We start from the raw sequence: 21694 nt of genomic DNA on the forward strand, positions 1-21694 counted from the left end.
GCTCAGGCTTGAGAAACTCACAGCAAAGCCACACACAACGCCTCCAGCCACACAACACACTTGGGCTTAAACGTGAGGGGCTACATGGCCCACCATTTGAAACAATGTATAGGCCCCTCACCTAACACACAGGACAGACTGGGAGTGGGGGAGGGACAGAGGGACCCCGCCCTGGATGCTTAGCCCCAATCAGCCCAGCAGAAACCCTCAAAACCTTCGTGCCTGCCTCCCCACCCAGGAAGGTCACGCCACTTCACTTCTTGGCTAGGTTTCCTGAGCAGAGCCTTGGTAGCCCCAGGGTTCAGTGACTTCTAACTCTGGAGCTATGACCTGTGACCCTGTGGTTTGGTGGTCTCTGATCTTGGGGATCAGACACCTTGATCTGTCTTCAGCATCCTCAGGGCTCCCAGAGTGTTCCAACAATCATCCACATAGCAAAGATGCCTTGGGAAGAGCATTCACCATCCCCAGGTTTCCAGACAACCCTCAGGTGGGAGGCAGGATTGGACTGGCCTGAGGTATAGACCTAGGGTTTTTGAGGGATAGCTGTGGGAAGCCAGAATTCAGCTTAGCATGAATGGGACCTGTGTGACACAGCCATCTACAGGGGATGCTTCTGGAGCAGACTGCCCCTGGGGGTGCTGGCCACCCATCTGGATGTTGTCAAGGACCCACCAAGGTGACCTTGAAGGGCCCTGAAGTTGGGACTTCACTCCTTACGGCAAAGGTGAGAATCCCCTAGTGCCACGCCACTGAGTGCCAGTGCCTCCCTGCTTCAGGTCTCTCACATCTGCACACCAGTACCCCGGCAAGGAAAGACTGGCCCTGGGGCCTGCCATAAGCTCCTGCCCCATTCCCTGCTGGCTCTCACCCCTCTGGGACTTCACCAGAGCTTGTCCCTGGAACCCTGGCACCTAGACTCCCAGACCCATTAGCATTCGAGCTGGTGAGTCAGCACACAGGCTTGCTGGCCCAGCACAGGGGCTGGGGCTATTTCAGGCCACTTGGCCCGCCTGAAAAAGCAAACAGATTTTCTAGGACCCTGGGGACAGAACTGCCAGGCGGTCACCTCCCACTCCCAGCTATCTTTTAATCCTTCACCTGCCTCACATGGTGTGCCTCTTGAAAGTGTCCCCACAGTTTAGAGGCCTTCTGGGGGAGGGACTTGGGGTTCACCTTGCTGTATTTAGCCCATCCTTGGAACTTCATGGAGGCCCTGAAAAACGAATACAGACTGAATGAACTCTCTAGAAACCCTCAGCCCTGCCCAGGACTGGACAAAAAGCATGGGTGCTGATGGGTGGAATGGGGGCAGAGAAGCAGTTTGCTGGAACCAGGAACGGGGGGGACACTGTAGGAAGTTCCTCAGGGTTAGAGGCAGCACTGGTGGGAGGGGACCACTGGGGCAGCCTGGCATCCTTGATCCCTGCCCACTCCCCACCCCAGTGAATCAAGAAACCAGGCAGCAAGGCTCTGGGGGCTGCTTTTATGGGGATGACCTGACAGAGGGCATGGTCCGTACAAAACCGGGAACAATACATACATATATATATATTATATACAGAGACGCGGTCCTCTGGACAGCTGGGCAGGGGTGGCCGCTGGCCCAAGCAGCTGGAAGTGGCCCCGCCCACCCAGTTCCGCCCCCTCCATCTGCCGGGGTGAAGTGCGTGGGCCCAGGACTGAGACAGCCAGCTCCTTCAGGGGATGGGGGCACATCGGGGATAGGAAGGGGTGGGGACAAGAAATACTGATCGAAGTCATGGTCTATTTACAGGGGACAAGAAGCCAAAACGGATGGGATAGGTGCTGTTTTTAAAAAATGAACAAAAACCCAGTTAGGGCAAGGGCATGAAGTGGCAAAATGAGATGGATTTTGAAAGGGGAGGGGACCTGGGGGGGGGGTCTCACCTCCCTTGGTCCAAGCCCCAATTTGGGGTTAAAGTGGGGAAACAGAGTCAATTTCACTTAGAAGGCAGGCTGCCAGCAGGGCAGCCCTGGTCTCCAAAAAGATGAGTAGTAATAAAATTTTGCCCTCCAGTCAAAACATCGGAAAAACAGTAGGGGGTGGGGGTGAGGCTGACTCCCTGCAATGTCAGTAGGCTTCCAGGCATTGCCCTGGGCTGGGCAGGCAGGGTGGCACAGGATAGGACCTGGCTCTCCAGGGAGAAATGTTCCCCTTGCCTAAGACCAGGGTCTCTGTAGCCAGACCCCCTAAGCTGACAGCCTTTCCTCCTGGGCATTCCCAGCCTTGACCAGGAAACCTGGACCCCAGAGAGGCCACATAACAGTTCCAAGAGGAGGTTATGGCTATTTGGCACCTGGGAGAGGGGAGGCACAAGGAGAAATTGAGGGCTGCTGCCCCAGGAAATGGGGAGCTGGGGACCAGGTGTCCTGAACTCTCCCTTTCTCCGACTCTCACTCCCCTTTTCCCGAAGGACACATGAGAAATCAGTGCAGGGCCAGGGCCAGGCCCAGCCTCCGGGCTCTGGGGTGGACTCTATCCCTCCCAGGACAGGGAACAGGGATGGGGGAGGTGTTGAGGCAATGCCCCCACCCCCCAAGCAGGAGGGTCGGAATGCAACAGAGACAGCACAATGATGGGGGAGAGGGAAGGGCCGAGAAGGTAGAATCTCAAGTCAAGAGGCCCAGGGGCTACCCAGGTGCCCCATGGGCAGGGAGCAGCCTCCAGTTGGCAGATGCTGGGAGAGCCCCAGCCCCGTTCCAGTCCAGAGACAAAAGCTGGAGTGTGTTAAGTCTGGCAGCTTGATGTGCAGGTGCTTGTGTCCATCGACCACCAGGCAGCCCTTGGCAGCCCTCGGCCTCTGTGCCTCAGCCCCATGAGGCAGGAAAGAGGCCGCCCTTCCAGCCACCTCTGTCTGCCCAGGCCATCTTAAGGGGGCCTGTGATATAAGCCCTCTGGTCCCTGAAGCTGGGGGAGGTGGGGTGGAGGGGTGGGGGGGAGTCGGGGCACCTGTCCCCAGGCTGGTAGGGGGAGGGGTGGGGTGTTGAGGACAGGGGAGGGAGGACAATGGGAGGGGGTTAATTATTGTCCTGTCAAGGAATGATTCCTGTTAAGTAGAATTGGAATTCCTCAGTGTTTGCAAGTTTCCTTCCAGTTCTGAGATCTGGAAAACAAAGGAGGGTAGGGGGTCAGGTCTGGACACCAGGCATGATCCCAGCCCCTTCCACCCCCCTGGTGAGGACATGGCATCCCCTCCCTCCAGGACCCATAGGGTAGGGGCTTCAGTGCTGCTCCCTCCATTGGGCCCTGCCCACAGGGCGCCCCGGGCCCACCTTGTCCAGGAGCTTGTCCATCTCCTCCTTTCTGGCCAACTCTGACTCCTCCAGAACCCGACGCTGTGCAGTCTCCTTTTTCAGGAACTCGATCTCCCTGGGCACAGGCAAGGGACAGATGGCAGGTAAGGGTGTGGGGTCTGGCTTCCATCCAGGATGACCGAAGTTCTCAGCTCTACCTGGGCAGCTCTGTCCTTCCCTGTTCTCAGGTTGGGAGGCCCTAGGTTTTCCCAAAGCCTCTGGGGGTCTGGCTCTGTGCTGGCTCTGATGCATGGTCATTCCGGGCCGGGTGTCCCACCATGGGGCCCTCCAACTTCTGTGCTCCTTGCCTCCCTACTCAGCTGGAGGGGTGGGGAGGGACTGCCCCCAAAAGCCTCTCCATGCTCCCTGGGCCCAGGCCGCCCAGCCCCCAGCCACGTACTTCTGCTGGTAGTCCTTGATGAGGCGCTTGGCCTTGCTGTACTTGCGCTCCAGGGCCTGGTACTGCGCCTGAGTCTCCCGCAGGTGCTCGTCCACAGCCTGGCACAGGCTCTGGGCCTCGCCCCAGTAGCCTTCCAGTTTCTCCATGCGCTCCTTGTTCTCCTCCACACTCTGCTCCAACTGCGCCTTCTCCACCCGCCAGCGCCCCTTCTCCTGCTCCAGGCTTTGCAGCTGAGAGAGGAAGGCACGGCCCTGGGTTGGTGGGGGCCAGCAGGAGCCAAAGGATACCCCCATCCTAGCACTGGCGCCAGAGTTGCCAGGGGATTCCTACAGCTGTAAACTCCATTGCACCCCAACTACTAACCCTCTTTGACTGAGCCTGAGAACTGAAACCCAGAGAGGAAAGCAGAGCTCGGCCTCAGAGCTCCCACCAGACTCCCTGTCACTGCACCCCACTCACAGGGAGGCTGGAGGCCTCGGTTAGTCGCTGATACTCTGACTTGGGGCAATGCAACTAATGTTCCAAGCCTCAGTTATCCCATCTGTCAAATGGGAGTGATATATGCCTCCCAAGTTCACAAAAGCTCCAGTGAGACAGTACATGTGAAGTAAAAGGGCAGATGAGGGTCACCATCACTCTCTGTCCCCTCTCTGCAGCCCCGGCCCTGCTCGCCAGTCTCTGCTCCTCCATCGCTCTCTGTCCCCTCTCTGCAGCCCCAGCCCTGCTCGCCAGTCTGCTCCTGGGGCTTCCTGAACAATCCTGGTTCCTCTCCCAGCTTCCAGGTGACCCCAGCGCAGACCTCCAGTCCCCCACAGCTCAGTTCTGGATCCTCTGTTCTCTCTAATACTCACTGCCCTGGGGCACTGGCCCATCTTCCACACCACCTGTGTGCACTCTGAGCCACAAATCTCAAGTCCCAGCCCAACCTTGCTCCCAACTCCCAGCTTTAGCTCCCAGCTCCTCCCAGGTACCATGCCCCAGACCAGACCCCTGCAGCTGCACAAACCTATGCCTTCTTTCCTGATTTGCTCTTTTAAAAGGTGCCACAACCTCACAGACATGTTGGCACTCAGTCTCAGGCCCCTTCCAGTATTTGCTGCAAACATCCCTTGCTCTCTGTCCCCCAGTCACACAGGCCTTCCTGCAGATCCTCAGACTTGCCACAGGGCCTCTGCACGTGCTGTCCCCTCTGCCTGGAATGTCCCCCATCTACCCTCCTGCTTGCCTAATTCTTTCCCTCTATCTCACCCTTTGGCTCTCTACTCAGTGTGTCACTTCTCCAGAGAAGCCCCTACAACTCCCTGCAACAGCATAGCCCTACCCCTGCCTCCACCTGAATCAGGTTCCTCCTGCTTTAGCAGCTCAGGAAGCCTGTTCTCTCCTACAGAGCCCCATGCCAGTGTGTGACAACACAGTCACTGGTTTGCAGATGCACAAAAAAATGGTCAGCTCTGGCTTTGCCCATCATGGTGATGGGAACAGTACCGGACATCTATAAGGTACCCAGAGGATGTCTGTAAGTGGAACGCACAAACAGACCTTTGGCGTGTCCCTCCCCTTCATACTCTGCATATACCCCAGGAACACAGCCTGTCACTCTGACCCTGGAAATGCAGTGCTCACCCACCCTTCCTTTCCAGACCCTCTGCCTATACTCTGAGCAGTCCTGGCCTACCCCTACTGGGACACTGTCTGGGCCCCTCACCAGTTTGCCTGCCTCCCAGCACTGCCCACTTTCATGCCCTCCCACTTTGTAGGCAGTGGCTTTCCAAAAAATCCCAATGGCCACATACTCCATGCTATCTATAGGACCAAGGCCAGAGTCCTTAGAGGGGAGGCAGGACACTGCAAGCCAGAGCCTACCCTGGCAGTCCAGCCCTGCCTCCACCTCTCCCCGACAGGCATGCTGCCACCTCCTGGCCGGCCTCCCCCAAAGCCAGCCTCCATGCTCCACAGAGCTCCTCTCCCTGCCAGGAATGCCCCTGCTTCTGCCCCAGCCATCCAAACCCCGCCCTCCTCTCCTGCATACCCCCATGTGGGAGGATACGCACACTTCCATGTCTGCAAGACCCCTATAGATCTGTCCCTCCCCACCACGGCAGAAGCCCCATAGGTACTGGGACTCCTATAGTCTAGGTCCCAGCAGGGACCCCATACAGACTTTTAATATGAAATCTGTATATCCACATGCCTGTGAGGGTGCTGGCACCTGACATGCTTGTGTAAGCATCTGTGCAAGCTACACGTGTGTGTGTGTCATGTGTCTCCATCTGGTGTCAGCTTTGGCACCTCTGTTGCCTGCCCAGGTGAGAATGTGCATGTCCTGTCACCCTCTTCCTTTACCAGGTGGTCTGAGCGATGGCCATGCCTGTGTCTCAAAGCAGATGGCTGCAGAGTGGGTTTGCGTATCCAGGCTGATGGCCCCGGGTGTAATGCCACATGAAGTACAGGTCCACTGTATCTGCGACCGTGTCTGTGTGGAGTGGGTGTCTCTATGTGTCTGGGTGTCTGCGTGAGGGGGTCTGTGGGTACTATGTGCCTGGGGCCAGGCTGCTATGTGTCAGCGTGTGTATTTCCAGTAATGGTATTTATCAATGGGCTTATATATAGCAGACATACATGGGACAGCACAAACATAGAGACACCTAGAGTGAAACTTAACACGCTTCGGTATCACAGCTAATATAATGACTTTTTTTTTCTTTGTGACCCAGGCTGGAGTGGAGTGCAGTGGCACAATCACGGCTCACTGCAGCCTCGACCTACCCTGGCCCAAGTGATCGTCCCACCTCAGCCACCCGAGTAGCTGGGATCACCGGTGTGCACTACCACACCTGGCTAATTTTTGTATTGTTTGTAGAGATAGATTTTTGCCACGTTGCCCAGGCTGGTCTCCAACTCCTGGCCCAAGCAGTCTGCCTTGGCTTCCCAAAGTGCTGAGATTACAGGCATGAGCCACTGCACCTAGCCTACTTTGACTTTTCATTGAGCACCTATTATGTCAGACATTGTGTGAAAGACTTGACATACACACACACACACACACACACACACACACACACACACACACACACATATATATTTTTTTGAGATGGAGTCTCACTCTGTGGCCCAAGCTGGAGTGCAGTGGCGCAATCTCGGCTCACTGCAAGCTCCGCCTCCCAGGTTCACGCCATTCTCCCACCTCAGCCTCCCTAGTAGCTGGGACTACAGGCGCCTGCCACAACGCCTGGCTAATTTTTTTGTATTTTTAGTACAGACGCGGTTTCACTGTGTTAGCCAGGATGGTCTCGATCTCCTGACCCCGTGATCCGCCCGCCTCGGCCTCCCAAAGTGCTGGGATTACAGGTGTGAGCCACCGCGCCCGGCCAACTTGACATAGATTATCTCATTTAATCCTACAACGACCCGGTAGTGTTGGTGTTATTATGACTCCATTTTATGGATGAGGAGGCTTGCACTTGTGCTTCACTTGCACAGAGAAGCAAGTGATACTGGAGCAGATGGATCCAGAGCTTGAACTTTTAATATATCCTTTTGCTTTAGAGCAGCCTGTTCTGTGGGTGCCTGTGCCTAAGTGTCAGCATGTGCAGGTGTGAGGGTAGGGGGACCCTGCTCCTCAACACACGCATGCACGCACGCAAACACACACGCATACACACCCTCACCTTTCTTTTCAGCTGCTGTATCTCTGCCTCAGTGACTGCGTGCTTGATCTGGAGCTGTTGGGCAGAGGGGTAGGCACTCAGCTCTGACGGGGTGGGGTAGGCAGTGCTGAGGGCAGGAGACCTGCCTGCCTTTCCCTCCACCACTCCAGGGAGCCCCTCCTCCCACCTCCTTGAACTTGTGCACCAGCTTCTCGGGCTCCATGTCCACAGGGGACAGTGCATCCTCGTTCTCCGCTAGCTCAAACACCTCGATGGCCATCTCACCACCCGGGAACGTGGGGCTCAGCTCCTCATCCTCATCAGTGGCGTACTCTCCCGTCTGCAAAGGGAGACCAGAGACTGTGGGCCCTTCCCACCCAGCTGCCCTCAGCCCTGATGACCAGGGCTGGGACTCGTCTGCCCACGCCAGACAGACAGCTACCCAGGAATGTGGTTCGTGCCTCCCGCTTCAGCCTGAGGCTGGACCAGAGATGCAGTTTATGTCTTCCCCCAACAGCCTAATATTCCCCTGATGACAGAGGGAGTCAGTTCCCCATCAGCCTGGGTCTCTGAAGAAACAGCCTATACTGTCTTTCCCCTTCTGGATCTATCTCCCTTTCAGATTAGGTCCCCCAAGGCCAGGGGCTATACTCTCCCCTCAGACCTGGGGCTCTTTGAGAGGGCTGTGTATTCCTTGTCCAAACTCTGAAGACAAAGAGTGTGACTGGAGGACAGGGAATGGCACTGTGGGCTTTTTACCAGGGCAGGGGAAGCAGTAGACTGTAAGCAGGGGAGGCAGATGACTGTAACGCTTCATCTAGCCACCAGGGGGCGACCACGCGGCCAGTCAGGCAGGGACTCCCTACCTCCTCGTCATCCTCCCCATACTGGGCGTATCTCTGCTCCATCATCTCCCGCTGCCATCGCTCCTGTTCCAAAGTCTGCTGAATTAGCTGGGCCACTTCGCTCTGCTCTCCCGGCCGCTCCCGGCCAATCATAAACCTGCAGGGGCACCAGCATCATCCGCTGCCTCTGTCCTCAGCCAGGTAATGCCACCATCCTCCCTGCTGATGCTCCCCTCTCCAAGTTCAGGCCCTCCCAGGGGAGGAGAGATGAGAGGGCTGAGTCCGAAGGCTGCAGTGTTAATAATGAATGGGGGAATGGGGGCCCTTATCAGGTTTCCTTCCCAAGGGAGGCAGGAAGGCCCATTCACCCCTCTGGCCAGTATTGCAGGAGAGAGACTGTCAGCCAACCTCTAGGCTGGGCTGCAGGGTACATGCACTCAGGAGGCTCTTCCCCTGCCACTGAGGCAGGGAAAGGTGAAGATGACCCTCCCGGCTGGGATGGGCTGCGGAGGTGTTTCTTGGGTATGCTCCAAGCCCCCGAGCTTCAGGAAGGGGCGGGATGATGGCAACTGGAGATTAGGATGGAGAGGAAATAGTGGAACTTCCAGGCACCAGCCCCTCCTCCCGGTGGCCACCCACATCCTGTTTCTCTCCACCACCCTTTCCTGGGGGTAGTGCCCCTCTTGCAGGGGGGCAGGGAGTGATCCCTGAATGTTAAGCCGGAGGTAGAGTGGACACAGGGGGCTTCTGATCCATCCCCTTGGTTATAGGCCTGGGGAGGAATCTTCCCAGGATGACACGAGGCTGGTCGGGGGGAAAGATGAAGTCCTAATGAGGGGATCCCAGTGTGGTTAGCATTCACCCTGGATGTCCTAGTTCTTCAATCAGTGAGTCGGGGACAGGCAGGGGGAAGGAAAATAAGCCCCAGAGGACAGTTTGGAGGGGTGGTGGACAGTGGGCCAGGAAGGCTGAGTACTGGTGGCCAGCAGTGGCCAGGGAGCTGGGATGAGAAGGCAGGTGTGAGGCCAAGGGACTCCAGGCACAGCAACTCCTGCAGCCAAGGAGTCAGCAGAACCTCTGTGAGCTGGAACACCAGAACCTTAACAGGCTGTAGGCAGGTGAGCGGAGTGCCTGGACGAGGACCTCCTGTCCACTCCCACGCCCCACCCCTCTGGGCTCTCACCGCACTCGGCCCTTGGTGTTCCGGAGCACGGACGCCGCGAAGCTCTGGGTCACTCCCACCAGACTTGTTCCATCCACCTCCACGAGGAGATCATTCACCTGGATCCTAGGGGAGTGACATTGGTTAAGGGGTCACAGGGGAACTGTGGAGTTAGGGTAGAGGTAGGCTCCTCCCATCAGAAACTCCAGGCTCCCCAGCCCGAGTACATAGTGAGAACTCATCTCTACAAACAATGAGAAAACAAATGAGCTGGGTGTGGTGGCATGTGCCTGTAGCCCAGTTACTTGGGAGGATGAGGGGGAGGATCACTTGAGCCAGGGAGGTCAAGGCTGCAGTGAGCTGTGCTCACGCCACTGCACTCCAGCCTGGGCAACAGAGTAAGACCCTGCCTCAAAAACAAAACAAAACAAAACAAAAAAACAAGAAAAGAAAACAACAACAAAAAACCTCACAGGGACCTGGTACTTCGTCTACTTGCATAACATTCACAAGGCCAGAGGATTCAGTGTCAGCCAGGCCCACCTGTGTGGGCAGTGAGAGCCAGGCAAGCAAAGCAGACACAGGCGTCCAGGACCAGAAGAGGCGGCAGGCACACTTCCTGTGACAATCACACTCTTGTCCCCTCCTCCATCATACTTGACTGAGCGGTATGACATTCTCAGAGTTCATCTCTGCCATGCACACTGGCCAGGGGCCCCATGGCACACAAGTGACATGCCTACCTCTTACGTGTACATCTCTGCACGGAATTGAGTGCACGGATGTCCTCCCAAGTCCCCAAGACTGAATGGCACTGTCTCAAGTTCACACACTGTCCCACACACACCTGATACAGGTGCACCTCCTGACACACTCCAGTCGTGTCCCCTGAAGCCCGTGTTCTCCACACAAGGGGAGGTTCAGTCCCGCCTGCCGAGGGAGATGGAGGGTGGGGGGCCTCTCAGGCACCTCCCTCCTCCACTCCACCTCCCTGGGAGCTCCAGGCCTTCTCTCAGACTCCCACACGGAAATGGAGGAAATGGCCTATTGTCAAGAGCTCACCCCAACACACGCCACTCCCAGGTGGGCATGAGTGGGCGGCCACGGCCACCATGCACACTCACTCCTTAGACAACCCACAGGCAACAATGGGAAAAGGCTGCGGAAGCTCACACTGGGAGGGGGAAGGGGTAAATGAAAGGGCATCCTGTTCCCTGCCCCTCTCCCTGCCACCCGGGCCACAACAGGTAGAAGCCCCTTGACAGGGCAGCCCCATCTCTAGCAACAAGATCCCAAAGTCACCCCGCTGCACAAGGATACCTGCTCACCTTTGCCACATGGAGGGGGTCTGGGTTTGAGGTACCACCACAAGGGATCCCCAATGTCAACCTCTAACTTACAGCCACCTGGGGGATGCCCTACAGCCCTTCCTCCTGCCACTCCCCACACTCCTGCGATACAAAGCTAACACAGGGGTCCCTGGCTGGCACACAGCTCCAGGATGCCCTCCCTGAACCTTCTGTCCCACAGAACTCACCCCCTGCAACCACGGATGCTCGATAAAGGCATGCACACTCACAAGCGCAAAGATAGCCAGTCTCCAGAGCCACCGCCACCAATGTGTCTAGCCACAGCCTCCTGGCCCCTGCTCTCTATGCCCCAGCCACACCTGCCTGCTCGTGGCTCCACTGCCTGGAACCTCTGCACTCACTCCGTTAGCACAGCTAACTCCTGCTCAGCCTTAGCTCTCCGCTCCAGCACTGCTTCCTCCAGGAAGCCTTCCCTGATACCCAGAGAGGTTAAGCTCTCCTATTGTATGCCTTCACAGCACCCTGCATTTCCCTCCATTTCACCACTTTTTGTGTGTCTACTTGTTCAATGTCTACCTCATACTACACTGCACACTTCTCAAGAGCCCGGCCCTCACCACTGACTCCCCAGGGCCCAGGACCAGCCCAACATTGTCAGAGAGTCAATATTTGTTAAGCAAAAAAAAAAAAAAAAAAAAAAAGCTCAAATACACTCCAGGCACACAGGTTCCATGCCTGTCTTCTCCCTACCAGGGCCCAAACCATACTCCAGACCAGGATGCACAACATATGCCTACAGCCACCATGGTCACCAGCCCCTCCTGGAGAACGCATGCTCCCTGAGGGCATGAGGGCTGACCGTGCTTGCTGTTGTCTTTCTGGGGCCTGGAACAGCACCTGGCAGGGCAGTGCTCCCCGAACATCTCAGCTGCACACACAGCACAGAAGTCTCCCAGAGAATGCCCACCCCACCCCCAGCTCAGTGGCTCACCCCACCAAGGATGGCCAGTCGGGGAGCGAAAAAGGGTTGGGCGAGACTGGGGAGGATTGGTACCTGCCGTCCCGATGGGCCGCACCACCCTCCGTCACGGTCTTGACGAAGATACCCAGCTTCTCCAGGCCCATGTCCGCCCCAGCACCCATGCCAATGATGCTGATGCCCAGGCCCTCGGAGTCTGTGGAACAGAGAGTGGTGAGATGACAGGGCTTGTAGGGGACATACAAGACTCTCCACCCCGAATTCCAGGGCACAGACCCCCATCAGGAAGCCGTCCCCATTAGGGGATGTCCCACAACTGAAGAAGGGGTATGGTTCTGTCCACCTTCTTTGCCAAGCCAACTAGGAGGGCTCCTGAGCCACTCCCTGCCCTTTGTCCCTTCCAAAGAACCAATGGGTAGAAGAGTGTGCCAAAGGTGGCACAGGCAGGTAAGACTGTTGTATATGCACACCAGGGCGCATGGCCGGGATGCGGATGGCCAGGATGGGACTCAGCCCTAAACCTTTGGTCTCCTCCCTCTTAACCAGTCTCATCTGTACTCACAGCTTCAAGGACCAAAGACCTCCAGATTTTCTCTCCCCTGAGGTCCATTCCCCTATCCACACCTGCCCCTGCCTGACTCATGGGCCTCTGACATCCAAACTAATGACCTTCCCCCACAAACACTCCCTCATGGGGGATGCCACCACCACCTGCCACCTGCCAGACCTGGAAGGCACCTGGATTCCTCCCTCCCACTCACAGCCTCCACCTGAGCCAAATGACCCCCAGATCCTGTGGATTCTCCCCCTGGAGATCTTTCCAGTCCACCCACACCCGTTCTGCCATCTTCCTGTCCATGCCACAGTGGCCTTTCTCCATCCACTTGTGATCCCCTCCCTACATCACAGCCTGGCCTGGTCTTTCTAGACCTTTCCTGTGCCTCGAAATGGCTCCCAATCCATTTCAGCAACAAGACCACGTGGTCTGCAAGGCCTCATTTGCATGCCCTTCTTGCCCTCCCTGTGAAAATGCAGCCAAGCCCCTTTCCTGCCTACTCCCCTAATTCCTCCTCACCAGAGTGCAACTCAAGCCTCACTTCCCCGGGGAATACCCCCAAGCACAGTCTGGTTAGGTCACCTGTTAAACGCTTTTACAGCAGCCCCTCCTTACCTTCCCCAGCCCCTATTCCAGCGCCTAAGGGTGAAATTAGACGTGACTGTGCCTTCCATGTTTGCCTCCCCCATCCATCTCCCCAAGAGCCCATCACTGTGTCCCCAACACAGAGCCCAGGACCTAGCACACAATACCCTACAGAGACCTGTTAACTGAATGTGCAAATGTGGTTCCATGACTGGGGTGGTGGGGGTGTGGCTTGGCCTGGGTCTGAGTCCCTGTTGGCTCTGGGTGCCCACAAGGGAGAAGCAGGGAACGTCACCAAGGGCCCGAGTCAGAGGGAGAGGCCCAGCAAGCCTGTGGGAGCCCCTGAGGGCACAGGGCAGGAGCTGGCGCCAGAGATGAGACCCGGGTCAATCCCAGCTGTGCCCAAGTGGCCTGGCCTCCTGGCCTCTCACCCTTTTCCAGCTCCACAGGGAACAGCTCCAACCTTTCCACCCGCTTCTCCAGCTCGTACTCAGCAGAGGCCGCCATGGGATCCACATCCTCGTTGCGACGATCATAGTCCTCGTTGGAGTAGGTGCTGAACACCTGGGGAGGGAGGCAGCTGGTCAGAGAGGCTGGCAGGAGGACAAGGGCAGAACTGGCATGAGGAGGCCAAGGAGGCAGGCTGAGTTACCCACCCCATGCCTCCCCATGACAGCCCTGAGATAAGGCCTCGCCCAGCCCCAAGAGACCCCAGCTCTGAGCAAAACAAAGGCCCTTATAGTTCTGGAGCCCAGGTTCAAGACAGAAAGGGACCCAGCCTTGGTTGACCCGCACTGCTATTCTCTCTGCAGCTCCAACCAGCGTGAGCATGATCTGCCATAGGCACAGAAGGGGAATCCTGGAGAAACGTCCAACTCAGGAATCCAGACACCCAGATAGAGAGAAAGTGACAGGACCTAGAGAGCCAGACAGGCGAGAGGGGACACAAAGACAGACACAGAGAGGAAGGAACAGGCTGAGCAGAAGAGGGGAAGAGGAGGAGGGGAGAGAGGATAGAGAAGATGCTGGAGGATGCCAGATGGGGAGAGAGGGGGGAGCGGGTGTGAGACAGCAGAGGGGGAGGGGAGCAGGAGGGGTGGAAGGGGAGAGGTACCCAGGACTGGCTCTGAGTTGCCACTCAGGTGGATGTTGGAGCAGGGGAGGGAAGCAGGAAAGACCACCTCTATCCCTGTGGAGAAAAGGCAGGCCCTCCACCCCCTGGAGCCCCTCAGGTGGCAGGAGCAGCGGAAAAAGCTGGGCCCTGTGGCCTGGCCTGCACAGCCAGGCTGCTCTCCCTCCACAACTGCAGCTCTGAGTTACACCCCCTGTCCCCCATGTGCTAGGGGGCCCAGGAGACTGAGGAGGGGACGGCCTCTGACACTACCCACAGTGAACCCAGGTGCCATGGGGCTCCAAGGCCAGCCCTGCCTTGGCATCTCCTGTACCCCTCTGTTGTCTCTCTTCCGTGTCTCTCAGCAAAAAGGGGAATTCCTCGGCTCTGACCCTCTCTGAAGGACAGAGAAGGTGGGGCTGGGCTCTGTGGGAATGTCTAATTCTGGGCCCAGGCAGGGGTGCCCCCAGTGGGAGGTTAATGAGCACCATTTGGGGTACCATGACATGCTCAAGCTTCATCGTCTGCAGTGACAGGTTGGCACCACTTGGAGCCAGGCGGGGGCGGGGAGGGATGGGGAGCAGCACTATCAGATGGCTGAGTCTCAGCCCCGAGGAGTCAAACTAGGACCCCATCTCCCCTAAGGGCCCTTGGCAGGGCCCCGTCTCCTCCAGGAGCAGACCTTGTGGGCACTCTGGCAGGCAGCAGCACTCTTGTGTCCCAGCCTTTGTCTGGGCTTGCTCTGTGTCATCCCCACCCCCTACCAGAGAGGCTCACTGCCACAGTGGGAGAGGGAGGGGGTGCTCATAGGACTAGAAGGCTTAGGTGGGAGGGACCCCTCTGGTCCCTCAGCTCAATTTCACAGGATCAGATAAACTCCGGCTCCAGCCCTTAAAACTCATCTTCCATTGCACCCCTTGAACAAACAGGCTGCCCACCTTGCACACAGTCCAGGGTACCAGGCCCACTGCCCAAGGTCACATGGGTTAAACTGTGGCCAGGCAGCATGAGACACACCCAGCTGGGCCAGGTGGGTGGGTCACCGGTGACTTTGTTTCCACCCCACACATGCCCCAGGCTCTGGGACAGGGCTGGTGTGAGCTTGGACTCAGCAGTGGGATTTGGCCCACTTTGCATCGGAGTCCCCAGACTCTCACCCTCTGCTCTAGGAGACAGGGTCCCTTCATCCTTCAGTCTCTATAGTCTCCTGGGTTAACCAACCCCTCCCTGACACACATGGTCACACATACCCACTGTGACCTCCAAAACACACCCTCACAGCCTGTCCTGGGCTGCACCCTGCCCTCTTCTCTCAGCCTATCAAATCCTGTTCCCTTTCTGGTTCTGCCCTCGCTGCAGGAATCCCAGGCCTGGGCTCAGAGGCCCCAGACCACCTCCTACCCCTCCTCGGGTTGCCCACCATGATATGCCCGTCCAGCAGAGGGCCCTACGTGAAGTCTCACCTCCCCCAGGCCAATCTGGAATTAGATTCTCTGCCCTCAGCAGAGGCCTCCACCTCCAGAAGGGGAACAACTGGGTCATCCATGGGGCCTGGGACCCTGGACTTGGCATCAAGGCAGGGGCAGGAAGAAGAAAAAGTGGGGCCCCTGTGCCAGGGTGGGGAGGAGGAAATCCCCAGTGAGGCTGAAAGCCAGCCACATCGGGGCCGCCACACACCCTGGCTCTCACACAGGGCGGGCCAGCTCCAGAGTCACCAGGGAGCCGGGAAGCACTGCTCCAAATCATGTGCTATTTTTTACCAAAAAATCAGGGTAAGGCGTCAAATATAGACAGTCAGAGGCCCAGACCACACTCCATCTCCGAGGGCATCCAGCTGCTCGCAGAATTAGTGGGGGTGGGGTGGGGGGATCCAGACTCTGCTTTAGAGTCCCAAGAAACAGTACAGTCCCCCATTCCCTTTAGAACCCCACTGCCTTCAGGAGGGGAAAGGGGTTGGGAGAGCACCCCCCAGGACCCAGCCTAGGGGAAGGACTGGCCTGGGAGGGGAAGAGCAGCCACTCACTTTTAACCTTTCAGGACTCTTGCTGGGGTGGGAGGTGGGAGAGAGGCAGAGAGAGGCTAATATTCTGGTCGAGTGAGAGGAAAGTTGGGCAGCTTCAGAGTTTAGGAGTAGTTATGGAAACGGCAAACAAACAGATGGTGGTTTGGCTAGGGAAAGGTAAAGGCCGGGCAGGGTCCAGGCCAAGGAGAGTCCAGCGACCTGGACACTTCCATGGGGCGGACCTGGGGCCGGGTGCAGCTGAGCCTCGGGCGGTGAGAAAGAACCCTGCAGGCTGAATGTGCCAGCCAAGAGTGGAGGGTGGTGGGAAGTGGGGAGAGGGGTGGCCTGGGGTTTTTGATTCCCCCCAGGGGATGTCCCCTCCCCATCAGCTCTGTTCTGAGGACCTCAAAGCTCTGGCATAACCCACAAACCAACCACCAATAGTGGCGGTGGGGATGAGACCCCCAAAGGGGCAGCTCCCATCCCTCTTTCAGGGCTCCTAGAGAATGTGGCAAGAACACTTGGGGCCTGCCAAGGCCATGGGAGTCTGTCCTATTGAGCAGCCAAGAGCAAAGGCATGCCCATTACTGCCAGGCACCCAGGGGGATCCCAGCCCCAGCCCCTCCCCTCCATGCCTGCAGAAGGCCTCTCCCCATCAAGGACCACACAAAGTGCCCCTCCCTGTGCAACCAGGACCGGGCAGCTGGCCTGCAGGGACCCCCAGGGAACACGGCGCCAGCCAGTCACATGGCCACAGACCAGCTCACCCTCACGATCTGCTTCCCTCTTTCACTTCTGCAAAGTTGGGGTGGGGGTACAAACAGAATGGAGGAAGGGCTGCCATCCCCTGCAGCTTCGTTTTGAGAAGTTCCTGGCTTTCCCCTTTCTCACCCCATCCAGCTCCCATAGAGGAGGAAAGCACCCCTAGCCCCCTCTCTACCCAGTGAAGGGCAAATGTCTCTTCTGAGGACACACACACTCCTTCACGCTACCCAAGCCCCAGCCTCTGGCAGCCTCCGGAGTAAGGAATGTCTGGGCGAGGAAGGCAAAGCAGGTGTCCCAGGACCTGCGTGGGGCAGGGCGGGTTCCGCGGAGTGGCGGGGCGGGGTGGGGCAGCAGGCGGAAGAACCTGAGGGCAGGTCGGGGCAGGCCACCCCCCTCGCACACCTGAAAATCCCTCTCTGACAAACAGCTGGAACTCCCCCACGCCCCCCTGAGGGTGGGAACTTCTGGGAAGGGGGCTGGGTGGCAGGGGCTGACTCAGCCTGCCAAACCCGGCTGGCTGGCGAGCCGGGGGCGGCCGCGTGCACGTGGCAGGGGCGGCGCGGGGGCGGGGAGGGGGGGCTCACTTACTTGGATGGGCGCCGTGCTGAAATGGATCTTCCGGCTCGGGGCTGGGTCCTCCTCCTCCGACAGCCCCGGGATCTCCACGCACCCCGACTCGGGCTCGTAGGGGGGCTCCCCATCCTCCTCGTCTTCTTCGTCGTCCTCCTCTAGGGCACTGCCCCCAGAGTCCTCCCCGAGCCCACTGTAGGCGCTCACGTCCACCAAGTCCGCCTCGGAGAAGTCCTCCTTCTTGGATTCATCTACTTCCTCAGGGGCCACGTCCGGGGCCCGGCCATTGCCCACCCCCCTCTCTGGCGGCGCTACCGCCGCCGCCTCCTTCTCCGGGGCCGCTTGGGCCTTTGGCTCCTCGGGCGCGGGGCTGGCTGCGGTTGCCGCGGTGCTGCCATTCTCCAGGGCCGCGTGGACCGTAACTTCGGCCTGGATCACCTCCCCGGGGGCCGACTCGGCCTCCGACTCCCCGCTCTCCTCCACCTCCACTGGCTTAATCTTGCGCACCTCCCGGGGCTTGGGGGGCGGCCGGGCAGGGGCCACTCGGTGCTGCGCGGGCTGCTGCCCTCCGGGGCAGCGCTCTTTCTCCGCCGGAGCATCCCCCGACGGGGCGGGCGGCGGCGGCGGCGGGGGCTGGAACACCCGGGACCGCTTGCTGACCAGCTTCGAGTTGACCTGGGGAGCCCCTGCGGCCCTGGGGAGCCCGGGCCCGCGGTGGAGGCCGGTCCTCGAGTCGGCCTTCTCGAAGACGGCGCTGAGCTGGCTGACCGTCGGTGACACGGCATCAACGTCCAGCTTGTCCAGCGCCTCAGTGCTGCCGTTGAAGCGCACCACGACGTCCAGCTTCCGGTCCTGCAGGCCGGCGCGCTCCTGCCTCAGCAGCCGCCGCGCCGCGGCCTCCTTGTCGCCGCCTGCGGCCGCCGGGGCGCTCCGTTCGAACAGCTTCCGCGTCTCCTGCAGCCGGGACGGCGGGTGCGGCGGCGGCGCAGGCTGCACGGAGGGCGCGGGCTTGGAGTCGAAGCGGCTCACGCGCTCCGACACGCTGGTGCCCAGCTTCAGCAGGGCGCTGTGGTCCACGTTCTCGTTCAGGCTGCTGGCCCGCGGCAGCGACAGGCGCACGCCGCGGTCGGACACCCGCGGGGCCTCGGCCAGGCCCGCGCCGCCGCCCGCCTCGCCCGAGGGCCCCGCCGTCGTGCCCATCTGCAGGAACATACTTTTGATGCGGTGGACGTTGGAGCCATATTTCTTGTGGTGGGCCCCCTTGGGTGTCTCGTCGGGCCCGGGCGCGTCGGGCGGCTTCAGCGCCTGGATGCCCGCCTCGTAGGCGCTGCGGTGCGGGGAGGCGCTCCGGAGGGGACCCCCGGGCCCCCGTGGCTCTGTCTTCATCATGGTGGGGGGAGCCGGGTTCGCATCCCCTTGCTCCCCGCTCCCCCCCTTCAACAGGCGGCTGGCCAAGTCGGGACCACCGCCCCCTCCCCCGATAAAAGAAACCCCAGAAGGCCTTTTTTAGGGTCCCCCCAAAACCGCTGCCAAAAACAGTTAATCCCGCTTTTTTAAAAAAATGAAAAAAAAAATCTCCAAGCGCCCTGTGTGTGGGTCGCCTCCCCCAGTCAAGCTGCCGAAGACAGCCAGCCCCGCTTCAAAAGCCCGAGCGGCCTGGTACGGTCGCCCCCACCCAAATTAGCAAAGCGGCGTCTGGGGCCGGTGGGAGCGCGCGCCCTGCCCGCGAAGCAGCCGCGGCGTCGCCGGCTCACATAGTCCGAGGCGGTGTCAGTGGGGCTGGCAGCCCGGGCGTCCCCTAGTCCGGCCGGAGGCCTCGGCTCTCGGGGGGCCCGGCACCCCAGCGCCCATGGCTGCTCTGCCGGCCCGGGCCGCTCAGCCGCCGCGCCTCCCTCCCTCCCTCCCTCCCCCCCGTGCCCCGAGCCTCGGTCTTTCTCTGGCTCTGCCCGAGCGGCGGCTGCCGGAGACCGAGCGGCTGCCCTTCTCGCCGCCGCCGCTGGGGGACTGGCACCTCTGGGTCCTAAAGGGATCGGATTTCCGGGGCCGGAGCCTGTGAGCCCTCCCCTTCCCCTCCACCCGAACGGATCCCCTCCCCTCCCCAGCCTTCGCCGAGAGCCTTCCTCTGCCCCCGGACATTGGCCAGCCCTCTTCAACCCTTCCATCACAATCTCTGACTGCGGCTTATCACAACCCACAGAACCGCACCCCCATGAAATATTGGGCGGAGGCAGTACATCCACGATGGTCTCAGTGTGAGAGGAGGGGGTCTGTGGGGAGGGGCAGAGGTTCATTCTTCAGGGCCCTCGGAGCTAGCTCTTCGGTGTGCTTCAAGGCTTTAGCATCAGAATCGCTGGGCGCTTGGTAAAAATACAGATTTCTGAGCTCTCCCTCGAACCTTGTGTAGGAGAATCTCAGAGGCTGAACCCAGGAATCTGCATTTTAACACTTCACTACAGGGAATCTTTGGCACCCTTGGAGGTGTGAAACCTTGGCCCAGTGCTGGTGACCTTTCGATGGTGGGGGAGGGGTCGTGAAGAAAGGAGGTGGACCCCGTCATCCAAGTAGCAGGGGATCACCAAAACTGCCCCTTTAGACGTCTGGAGAGGATGTCCTGTCGCCTGTCTGCTGTGCACCCGTCTTCAGGCCCCTACCCTGGCACTCCTGCCTCTCATACCGGAAGGAAGGGTTTGGGAGCAGGAATTCTAGAGGCCTGGGGCCAAAGTTTTCCCAGTGAGAGCTCTAACTTGGGTCTCTGATTTAAAGGATCCTGGCCACTGTGTTCCGGTGGGGGTGGGGGGGTGGGGAGGGTGACAGTGACCTACACATCCCCTGTCCTGGCAACCCAGAAAGCTGTTTGATGCTCTCTGCACCCCCTACATACACATCTAAGGTGCTGGTGCTTCCTGGGCCCTGGGTGTGAGGGTCCACCCTCTGGACAGGTCCAGGTGAGCGGATTCAGTCCACACATCACAGAAACTGGTGAACACAATGGGCCCTAGGACCCAGAGAACAACTCAGGCACAAAGCCTCCCCCCACTCCCAGCTGCTTCCTGCATCTCAGGCCTTTCTGCGGCCTCTGCCTCCTCCCCCGCCCTCTTCCCCTCCATCCTCTTCCTCCTTTTCCTAATCTCCCACTCTCTCCCCCCTGGCCTGGAGGGGCTGGCAAAGGGAGCCCTCTTACCACTGCACTGCAGGGGTGTGTGTGGGTTTTGTGGGATATTAACGCGTTACCATGTGCAAAAGAGCTTAGAGTACAGCGTGGGGGATGGGGTGTGGGGAAGCCGCCTGGGAACCCTGGATATTGGATCGGGAGGGGCCAGGAACCGCAGGACTGATCCTGAGGCTGGTGCTAAGGAGGAGGGAAGATCTAGGTTGTTAGCTGGAGCTGGAAATGAACCCAGACCTCAGACTTTCCAAATGCCACCTGCATCTTTGCCCAGCTGTCCAGGAAAATTCCCCCTCCGCAGTTTTGCACTTTGGGATGGGCAGGGTGAAGAAGCCTCTCTCTTAACCCTTCTTAGAAGGCCTCTGTCAGGAGCAAGCTTTGGGACTTGGATTTCCAAACTCAAGATTGGGTCTTGAAAACCCCTCCCCACAGGGCCCCCAACCCCAATATAGAAGTCCAGAGAAGATAGAAACCTCACCTAGCTGGGGTTTGGAAGTTTGGACAGTGTCCTCAGAAGCTCTTGTATGGATTGGAGGAGGGCGCAGGCCCCTGTGTTCTGCCCAGAATCTCCCACACCCTTGATGGTGAGTCATCTTAACTGGTCCCAGCACAAGGGGTCTGTGCCCATGCTTCTGGCCAGGTGGGGAAGCCCCCAGTTTCTGAGGGTAGGAGGAGGAGCTGAGGCCCAGCTGCTAGGCCCAGAGACCCTCGGACCTCCAGCATTTCCGGTGGCAGCTTAGAGCAAACTGGAATTACGGGGATTCTCTTGGGTCTCCCTTGTGCAAAGGTTTATGAGTCTCTGGACAAACCCCTTTAACAAACCCCTCTAGGGGGTTTGGGCTTCAAGAGGGTGGAGCTGGCCAAAGCTTGGGGGACTGAGGCTAATCAGTGGGATTATTATTTCATGGGCTCCTGGTTAGCAGAGCAACACACCGGCCAGAATTCCCAAAGATGCTTTCATGGAGCAATAAGTGCTTCACCATCACTTGTTCTCTGGTGTCAGGCACCAAGCTGGCTGGCCTGTGAGATGGGTGAAGAATGGGGTATCATTCCCTCCATCCCTTCTCTGCCTGTCTGGAGCAGTAATCGCACCTGATAGGAACAAGGAGGGTTTGAGAGGATTACCATCCAAACTGAAGGCTTTAAATCGAATTTTCATTTATTGGGCTGTCATCTTCACCTGCTTCCTCCGGTGAGGAAGCACTCCAGGATAATTTCACCATCCTTTCTCTTTCCTTTGTCTTCATGGAAGAGACTTTGATGGCCAAGTTGCCTGGT

The 21694-nt window shown here is 58.8% G+C and overlaps 1 protein-coding gene across 1 annotated transcript; it reads right to left on the reverse strand.

Annotated features, from left to right (window-relative positions):
- Positions 1 to 1470: 1470 nt before the first annotated feature.
- On the reverse strand, positions 1471 to 18801 carry PPP1R9B (protein phosphatase 1 regulatory subunit 9B). The gene is made up of 10 exons (XM_033183444.1): positions 17269 to 18801; positions 13234 to 13366; positions 11737 to 11857; positions 9394 to 9498; positions 8232 to 8367; positions 7553 to 7705; positions 7387 to 7440; positions 3719 to 3948; positions 3298 to 3394; positions 1471 to 3128 (listed from the first exon to the last, which is right to left on the reverse strand). The coding sequence occupies exons 1-10, from the start codon at positions 18637 to 18639 to the stop codon at positions 3075 to 3077; spliced, it is 2454 nt and encodes an 817-aa protein (XP_033039335.1). The 5' UTR covers positions 18640 to 18801; the 3' UTR covers positions 1471 to 3074.
- Positions 18802 to 21694: the final 2893 nt, after the last annotated feature.

The sequence above is a fragment of the Trachypithecus francoisi genome, unplaced genomic scaffold (genome assembly GCF_009764315.1).
Source record: "Trachypithecus francoisi isolate TF-2019V2 unplaced genomic scaffold, Tfra_2.0 Lachesis_group20, whole genome shotgun sequence".
Taxonomy (NCBI): domain Eukaryota; kingdom Metazoa; phylum Chordata; class Mammalia; order Primates; family Cercopithecidae; genus Trachypithecus; species Trachypithecus francoisi.

Excerpts from the sequence above, each read along its gene's own strand:
- PPP1R9B (XM_033183444.1), bottom strand. The coding sequence starts at position 18,639 with ATGATGAAGACAGAGCCACGGGGGCCCGGGGGTCCCCTCCGGAGCGCC. Across the intron at positions 8,368-9,393 it reads AACACCAAGGGCCGAGTGCG|GTTTATGATTGGCCGGGAGC; the intron begins GTGAGAGCCCAG and ends GTGCCCCTGCAG. Across the intron at positions 7,441-7,552 it reads TGGTGCACAAGTTCAAGGAG|CTCCAGATCAAGCACGCAGT; the intron begins GTGGGAGGAGGG and ends TCTGCCCAACAG.